General features: G+C 45.0%; 1 protein-coding gene across 2 annotated transcripts in view; it reads left to right on the top strand.

The window, feature by feature from the left end:
• LOC143025481 (uncharacterized) overlaps positions 1 to 5,837 on the top strand; it is a 51,019-nt gene extending 45,182 nt beyond the window's left edge. For both annotated transcript variants that reach the window (XM_076185206.1, XM_076185207.1), the window contains 2 exons: positions 4,159 to 4,310; positions 4,776 to 5,837. In XM_076185206.1, the coding sequence (XP_076041321.1) occupies positions 4,159 to 4,310; positions 4,776 to 4,838 (215 nt within the window). In that variant the 3' untranslated portion in view covers positions 4,839 to 5,837. The remainder of the gene's footprint in view (positions 1 to 4,158; positions 4,311 to 4,775) is intronic.
• Positions 5,838 to 8,838: the final 3,001 nt, after the last annotated feature.

Here is an 8,838-nt window from a genome sequence, read left to right as displayed (position 1 = left end):
GTTTGTGGGTGTGGGTGTGTTTGTGTTTGTGGGTGTGTTTGTGTTTGTGGGTGTGGGTGTGTTTGTGGGTGTGGGTGTGTTTGTGGGTGTGGGTGTGTTTGTGTTTGTGGGTGTGTTTGTGGGTGTGGGTGTGTTTGTGGGTGTGGGTGTGTTTGTGGGTGTGGGTGTGTTTGTGGGTGTGGGTGTGTTTGTGGGTGTGGGTGTGTTTGTGGGTGTGGGTGTGTTTGTGGGTGTGGGTGTGTTTGTGGGTGTGGGTGTGGGTGTGTTTGTGGGTGTGGGTGTGTTTGTGGGTGTGGGTGTGTTTGTGGGTGTGGGTGTGTTTGTGTTTGTGGGTGTGGGTGTGTTTGTGGGTGTGTTTGTGGGTGTGTTTGTGGGTGTGGGTGTGTTTGTGGGTGTGGGTGTGTTTGTGGGTGGGTGTGTTTGTGTTTGTGGGTGTGTTTGTGTTTGTGGGTGTGGGTGTGTTTGTGGGTGTGGGTGTGTTTGTGTTTGTGGGTGTGTTTGTGTTTGTGGGTGTGGGTGTGTTTGTGGGTGTGGGTGTGTTTGTGGGTGTGGGTGTGTTTGTGTTTGTGGGTGTGTGTTTGTGGGTGTGGGTGTGTTTGTGGGTGTGGGTGTGTTTGTGGGTGTGGGTGTGTTTGTGGGTGTGGGTGTGTTTGTGGGTGTGGGTGTGTTTGTGGGTGTGGGTGTGTTTGTGGGTGTGGGTGTGTTTGTGGGTGTGGGTGTGTTTGTGGGTGTGGGTGTGTTTGTGGGTGTGGGTGTGTTTGTGTTTGTGGGTGTGTTTGTGTTTGTGGGTGTGGGTGTGTTTGTGGGTGTGTTTGTGGGTGTGGGTGTGTTTGTGGGTGTGGGTGTGTTTGTGGGTGTGGGTGTGTTTGTGTTTGTGGGTGTGTTTGTGTTTGTGGGTGTGGGTGTGTTTGTGGGTGTGTTTGTGGGTGTGGGTGTGTTTGTGGGTGTGGGTGTGTTTGTGGGTGTGGGTGTGTTTGTGGGTGTGGGTGTGTTTGTGGGTGTGGGTGTGTTTGTGGGTGTGGGTGTGTTTGTGGGTGTGGGTGTGTTTGTGTGTGGGTGTGTTTGTGTTTGTGGGTGTGTTTGTGTTTGTGGGTGTGGGTGTGTTTGTGGGTGTGTTTGTGGGTGTGGGTGTGTTTGTGGGTGTGGGTGTGTTTGTGGGTGTGGGTGTGTTTGTGGGTGTGGGTGTGTTTGTGGGTGTGGGTGTGTTTGTGGGTGTGGGTGTGTTTGTGGGTGTGGGTGTGTTTGTGGGTGTGGGTGTGTTTGTGGGTGTGGGTGTGTTTGTGGGTGTGGGTGTGTTTGTGGGTGTGGGTGTGTTTGTGGGTGTGGGTGTGTTTGTGGGTGTGGGTGTGTTTGTGGGTGTGGGTGTGTTTGTGGGTGTGGGTGTGTGTGTGTGTGGGTGTGTTTGTGGGTGTGGGTGTGTTTGTGGGTGTTAGTGTGTTTGTGTGTGGGTGTGTTTGTGGGTGTGGGTGTGTTTGTGGGTGTGGGTGTGTTTGTGGGTGTGGGTGTGTTTGTGGGTGTGGGTGTGTTTGTGGGTGTGGGTGTGTTTGTGGGTGTGGGTGTGTTTGTGGGTGTGTTTGTGGGTGTGGGTGTGTTTGTGGGTGTGGGTGTGTTTGTGGGTGTGGGTGTGTTAGTGGGTGTGGGTGTGTTTGTGGGTGTGGGTGTGTTTGTGGGTGTGGGTGTGTTTGTGGGTGTGGGTGTGTTTGTGGGTGTGTTTGTGGGTGTGGGTGTGTTTCTGGGTGTGGGTGTGTTTCTGGGTGTGGGTGTGTTTCTGGGTGTGGGTGTGTTTCTGGGTGTGGGTGTGTTTGTGGGTGTGGGTGTGTTTGTGGGTGTGGGTGTGTTTGTGGGTGTGGGTGTGTTTGTGGGTGTGGGTGTGTTTGTGGGTGTGGGTGTGTGTGGGTGTGGGTGTGTTTGTGGGTGTGGGTGTGTTTGTGGGTGTGGGTGTGGGTGTGTTTGTGGGTGTGGGTGTGTTTGTGGGTGTGGGTGTGTTTGTGGGTGTGTTTGTGGGTGTGGGTGTGGGTGTGGGTGTGTTTGTGGGTGTGGGTGTGTTTGTGGGTGTGGGTGTGTTTGTGGGTGTGGGTGTGTTTGTGGGTGTGGGTGTGTTTGTGGGTGTGTTTGTGGGTGTGGGTGTGGGTGTGGGTGTGTTTGTGGGTGTGGGTGTGTTTGTGGGTGTGGGTGTGTTTGTGGGTGTGGGTGTGTTTGTGGGTGTGGGTGTGTTTGTGGGTGTGTGTGTGTTTGTGGGTGTGGGTGTGTTTGTGGGTGTGGGTGTGTTTGTGGGTGTGGGTGTGTTTGTGGGTGTGGGTGTGTTTGTGGGTGTGGGTGTGTGTGTTTGTGGGTGTGTTTGTGGGTGTGGGTGTGTTTGTGGGTGTGGGTGTGGGTGTGGGTGTGTTTGTGGGTGTGGGTGTGGGTGTGTTTGTGGGTGTGGGTGTGGGTGTGTTTGTGGGTGTGGGTGTGTTTGTGGGTGTGTTTGTGGGTGTGGGTGTGTTTGTGGGTGTGTTTGTGGGTGTGGGTGTGTTTGTGGGTGTGGGTGTGTTTGTGGGTGTGGGTGTGTTTGTGGGTGTGTTTCTGGGTGTGGGTGTGTTTGTGGGTGTGTTTCTGGGTGTGGGTGTGTTTCTGGGTGTGGGTGTGTTTCTGGGTGTGTTTCTGGGTGTGGGTGTGTTTCTGGGTGTGGGTGTGTTTCTGGGTGTGGGTGTGTTTCTGGGTGTGGGTGTGTTTCTGGGTGTGTGTTTACATGAAGTAGGCTGTAGTAGTTCAGGGAGCATATTATATTGTAAATAGAGGTTTTTCAAATATTTGGGAGATGTTCATTCATTTTTTCTGTATTACAGTAGTGAGGTTTGAAAAATTTCATTGTGGTTTGTATTCTGCCAAGTGTGTTGCTTGCCCTTTCGTTAACAACTTGAAGCACACTTGAACATACAACTAATGTCGAGGGAACTTTATCTCCAACTGTACACGGCATCTTGGCGACAAGATTTAGCCACTGTTCACACTAGCTGTTTGAGCCGCGAGGAAACCGTGGCGGCGCCACTTAGTTTTAGTGAGTATTGAAACTGGTTTAAGAGACTAGATAATTTTATGGAGTGGAATGATAGGTGGTAATGGACATGGAACTGCCTAATGTAGGCCTGGTGCTCTCTGACAGTCTCCTTCATATGTTTTTTTTAACTGTATTGTAACTGAACCCCTGGGGTTGAAACCGCAAGTGTGAACAGGTATTTCAAAATAAAGTAGGTTTGTGCCAAGGTGCAGTGATCAATTGGAACTACATGGGGCATTTCTTGTGCGCGTCATATATTTCTAAGATCTCTTAAAAAAAGTGAAAATACATTGCACGTTTGGTCACCTTGATTTATTGAAAATGGCATGGGAACATATTTCTGAATGTATTGCAATAGATATGCATGTATATTGTCCAAAGGTGCATTTTCGTTATCATGGGCTGTTGTTTACCTGTGCTACTATCCTCGAATCCTAAAGCCCCTTCTGTCACACCTACGCGACTTAAGCGAGTTCGTTTGAATAGAAATGACTTGGGTTATAATCTTTTATTTTTCGAATTTCCAAATATCAAATCACCTTTGCGTCATGTATTGAAGCTGAATGACGAACTAAGAAGTTAAACCTATACGAATATTAGACACATTGTTGAACTGTCTTTAGAGAAGTCCGGAATTTGTGTAAGCTAAGTAGTCTTCCAGCTTTTCAAATTCACAACATTTGACGAGAATCTTGAATGTGTGACTCCCGGGGCTTAAAGCGTCTCCGCATTGTGACTTCCCCTTCGGAAGGAATTGGTAATTAAAGGAAAATTCCAATGCAATAGTTTTTTTCATTAAATCTTTTAAGTGTTCAAAAGTTTTTAAAGCTAGGATAGCTCTACATTGTAATTTCTATGATCTATAAAGATAACCATTTGGTATTGAATCAAACTTGATTCACTTATTTTTGTTTATTTTCAAGTTTCGGGTGGTGGGGCGGGGGTTCTGTAGACGTTAATCATCTTAGGGAAGTTGAAATAAAATTAGAATAGATTCTATTAAGCTTACTAGAACTAGATGTATAACTGCTCTCCCTTCTCTTGCCGATACACAGCTGCTCCCCATTCTCTCCCCGATACACAACTGTTCCCCCAGGAGACTAAAATTCTTCCTTTCGCAGGCGAGAACATGACGAAGGTGGAGACGCCGAGCATTATGTGTAGTGAGAACATGAGTTCCTTCTGGGTTAGCTTCCGGGAGGGACTGATCAGCGTGGGCATGGTGGGCAGCCCCAACCCCTTCATGGAATGGCGCGATCCAGAGCCCTGGAAGGTGAGAGCACACCTTCAACCTCCAGACGTTTTGGTTTAATCCCAAATGTAATATACACATACTAACAAACAATTCGGTTTATAAATTCGTACATGTCCATACATGGGTGTACAGTTCATATATACATTATAGAAAAATCATTCGTTACAGTTAAGTCTTCTCAATAATCTAAACCGGCCGTCGCGAAGCCTCGATCCGGGGTCCTCCGAGTCCCACGCGTTTCCGTTGAATAGTCACAGGATCGAGCCGTAACCATATACAAGTTACCTGGTTACAGATGCTCTGTGATGGTACACATGAAAATGCGATGGTTTCTCGTTCTGAGGGACCCCAGATAAGCTTCGCGGCAGCTGGGTACAGCCACCACTAAATCGTCAGAAGAGAAATGGGTGGGACGGAACTAAAAACTAAAGTTTAGGCTTAAATATGTTCGTTCTCTATCACTGCCGTTTTCTTTCTTTCTAGGTGACTCACTTTGGCTACTGCACTGGCTGGGGAGCGACTGGCAAGTGGAAATTGGAGATCTAAGAAGTGGATAGTGGCACAGACGTGTCCTGTCACATACGTGAACACAATCGCAAAATACTGGAATACCTCATTTGAGCCACTTGGTAAAAATGGGTCTATCACGTCAACACATTTCCACAAATGAAATACTAATTTTAATACCCCTTTCTCTCTGCAAAGTTAGTAAATGGTACGAACATACGCTGGAACCCAATGCGCTACGTCTGTTACTGCCGCTTGATGTTGATCCCTTTCTACTGAATTTGCTGTACACAACCTGTAGCCGATAGTGTCTGTGTATGGCCACTCGGCCGAGCGAGAGTACGCCCCCTAAAGGACTGTAAAAGCTAGTTCAATCTCTCTACAAAGCTTTGGGTAAGCGAACAAGTGCTGCTAGTCAAGGTGCTCTGTCAATCGGTGCTAATTTCAGGGTATTTAGTGCTAGTGGAAGGACCCTGCAGTTTGCTAATAGCACCAGAACTAGACCGCTAACGTCTTGATGTAAAGATCTAGTACCTCGGCTACTACAAGTCTGTGGACTATTAGGTGAAAGATCTGAGTAGAACACGGGAGTCGTTGCCCCTATGGGTTTAGCAAAACTACCAATAATAAAGTAGTTAATTCCCCAAAAGCACTTTAGTTCGAGGACAAAATCTTAACATAAGCAAGAAAAAAAAATGTTGAGCATGGACACTGCCATTCATCCTATACCCTTGAAGTGTGGGATATGCGCTTGTACAAGCTAGCGACTCAACCGTGACAGCAGTGGATAAGTTTAAACCCCCCTTTTCCGCTGTTTTTAACTAGATGTTTCTAGGAAGGCCACTGTAATGCCCTCAACATTAAACTGCTTAGCGCAACGCTTCTGTCACGTGACCAGTGCTACGTCACTGTCCAGATGGTTGTTGTACTCTGGCGAGGCCAACTGTCCATACACAAGAACCAGCGTTTCTTCAGTGTCACGCTTATTTTTTTTTGTATTGAAGTTTGAACTTGGAATAAAGATGGAGTCAATCGAAATTGTTTTAGATTATCATGCTTCTAGAAAGTCCTTTGGAAAGAGGCACAGGCCAACTCTGAGATGGAGAGTTCTGTGACATGAAGCCGAAATTTTATTTGTGTGAACGAGTGTGGAGTTGTTCAACTTGAGTCTGAGGGGTATGGGGGTGCTATCACTGAATCCTTACAAGTATTGGTGCCACCAACAGAGGAAAATTCCCTGATATCATAGATGAATAAAAAAACAACTGAATTTTCAAGCTTTCGATGGCCCTCCTCTAGAAGAAGGGTTTGTAAAGCTAGTGTTAAGTTCTTTGGAGCATCGTGAAGGCAAAATAAACTTCCTTGACTATCATGCATGCTAAAGTGTAAAAGTATGCAGTGGGCAGAAGACGGGAATGACCACGAGGAGCTGAGAGGGAAACGGTGGGTGGTGGATGGGAGTAGAATAGGTGGGAGTAGGTGCGTACCTTGCCTGGCTACCTCCCTTGCTAGGGCGAAGAGGCCCGTGTTATATACGGATAGATAATGAATGTGTCATGGTAAGTTTTGTATCAATGATGTGTGATGGCCTCTATCTCTCTCTCTCTCTCTCAAAAAAAATTTAATCATGCAATTTGCAATAGCTCAACATTCCAGGATCAATTAAGAGAGTATAATATTAAAATTATTGTTAGATTTATTTCTCTTCTTATTTACATTATTACAATGTACACAGTGTTTAAAGCGGATTAAAAATTCAACGTGCATAAAAAAAATTAAACCCAAATGATTTTGACAAACAAATCAAAATTTTGAGAGAAAAAACTGCGAAAGTACAAAAGGTGAACCGGGAAAACTCTTGTACACTGGGAAAAATGACCTTAAAATTAATTTGCTGTAAGCGGCAGCACCCTCGTAAGGAAAACTCAAGGAAAAAGCCTAGAGGGGTGCCTGTCTGCTCTTTCATAGTATTACAGAGCACGAAGGTTACCAAAAGCCGCTATGTCATGGGACTGGTTAATAGTGGCTCTAGTTAAAATATACTTTCTTACTCTGTTAGTTGTCAGGCCGGACGGCCCTTCACCGCTTTCACTATGCCTCTCCAGATGGTTCTATCCTCTGCCAATATTTTCTAGTCCTCTCTTGGTGCCACCCTCTCCACGTCCTTCTTTACTCCATCCATCCATCTGTACCTGGGTCTCCCTACTGGTGGTCTGCCTTCTACTACTCCTTCCATCACCTTCTTTGGTAGTCTGTCTCTCCATTCGTACGCAGTGTCCAGCCCACCTTGCTCTTCTTCCCCGTATTTCATCCTGAATGTACGGTTGCAGAGTCTGATCTCTAATTTCCCTGTTATGTCTTCGTCTCCATTTCCCTTCTTCATCATATACTGGGCCGAGGATTCTTCTCAGGATATTGTTTTAAAATATTTCCAGTCTCTTCTCCCTTTTTGTCAGTGTCCATGTCTCATATCCGTACAGGACTGTTGGTTTTATTACAATGTTGTATGTTCATATCTTAGTTCTTCTGTTGATGGTCCGACTCTTCGTTACTATAGTAAAACCAGCGTAAGGAGTCCTTTGGGGGCGTGGCTTCATTGAATGCAGCAGTGACAAATCTAATTTATTAACTAATGCATTTTGAGTTTTAGAATATAAATATAATTGTATCGATTCCTTAAATGTATACAATATACTTTATTCAAATAATATACTAATAATAAATCTAAAACATCCTTTTACGTCAGTTCAAAAATAAGCTAGATAATGTGGCAACAGCGCCAGCACGCTGGTGCCACATTCTTATCTATCTTATTTTTGAACTGACGTAAAAGGATGTTTTAGATATATTATTAGTATATTATTTGATTAAAGTATATTGTATACATTTAAGTAATCGATACAATTATATTTATATTCTAAAACTCAAAATGCATTAGTTAATAGATTAGATTTGTCACTGCTGCATTCAATGAAGCCACGCCCCCAAAGGACTCCTTACGCTGGTTTGAATATACTCGGAGACAATTTACATAACTTAAGGGTCTTGAATCTTAACCTAAAACATCAGTTACAATCGGCTAGAAAGTAACAAGAGGTGATCTGGAAGTACTACTCGATATTGCCGGAAAAACTAAGTAAAATCCTTTAATTTTGGTTAATGCGACCTTAACCTAAAATAAATTTATTAAATGTTTTTAAAGGCAAGCCTCCTTGAATCCACGCCGTATTTAAAACTAACAAAAGTAAGCACAGAATATTTTAATTGCTGAACTATATCAACACGTTCCACAGTTGAAACACGACAGCCTCCCAGTCCGGCTTAAATCCGATCACCGGAACTTGCTGTGGCTAGTACGAAAGCTAACCAAAACAAATACAGAAACAGGTGTGAGACTGCCAAAATCCCAGTGAGGGGTGAAATGGTGACTATATACACAGAAACACATGGCTGACCACTCCTGACGTTAGGACTGGAGTGTGGGAACGGTAAGAAAAATATATATAAAAGTTGAAACCTGTTAGGAAGGTCAATGGCTATGAGGAAAGATTGATGAACTGCATAACACTTGTCTATCAAATATTTGTACTTCAAGGACAGTGATGTCTTGGCGTCGCAGATGGACACGCCTTTAACCCCTATTGGAAGAGTTTTGGTTATTGCATTACACAGATAGCAACGTTCAACTTGAGACCTTTGACACTTGGTATCACATCAGTCCAGTGCTTAGCAAAACGGTTAGTCAGATCATGCTTAGGTATGGGGGGGCAATGGGGGTGGATATGGGGGAAGCTGAGTTTAGTCAAGCAGTCTCACTCTTCCATTGGACTGAATAACCACAATGTTCTTGTTCAGGTCTCCATCACCTTCATCCTCTTTAGAGTTTACCCCATGGTAGCTAGTTACTGGGTCACTCTTGCTCGGGGACAGACCAAATTTTGGACCTTCGTGACATGGACAATGAATGTTGACTTGAAGAAGCGTCTCGATGTCTTTGGTACCAAATACTTTCGGTGAATCATCGGGTATCGCTGGTACG

This window comes from Oratosquilla oratoria, chromosome 5, assembly GCF_046742065.1.
Source record: "Oratosquilla oratoria isolate Oo_2021 chromosome 5, ASM4674206v1, whole genome shotgun sequence".
NCBI classification, from domain to species: Eukaryota; Metazoa; Arthropoda; class Malacostraca; order Stomatopoda; family Squillidae; genus Oratosquilla; species Oratosquilla oratoria.
Note: the sequence above shows the minus strand (reverse complement) of the source record. Positions and strands in the feature narration are given on the sequence as shown.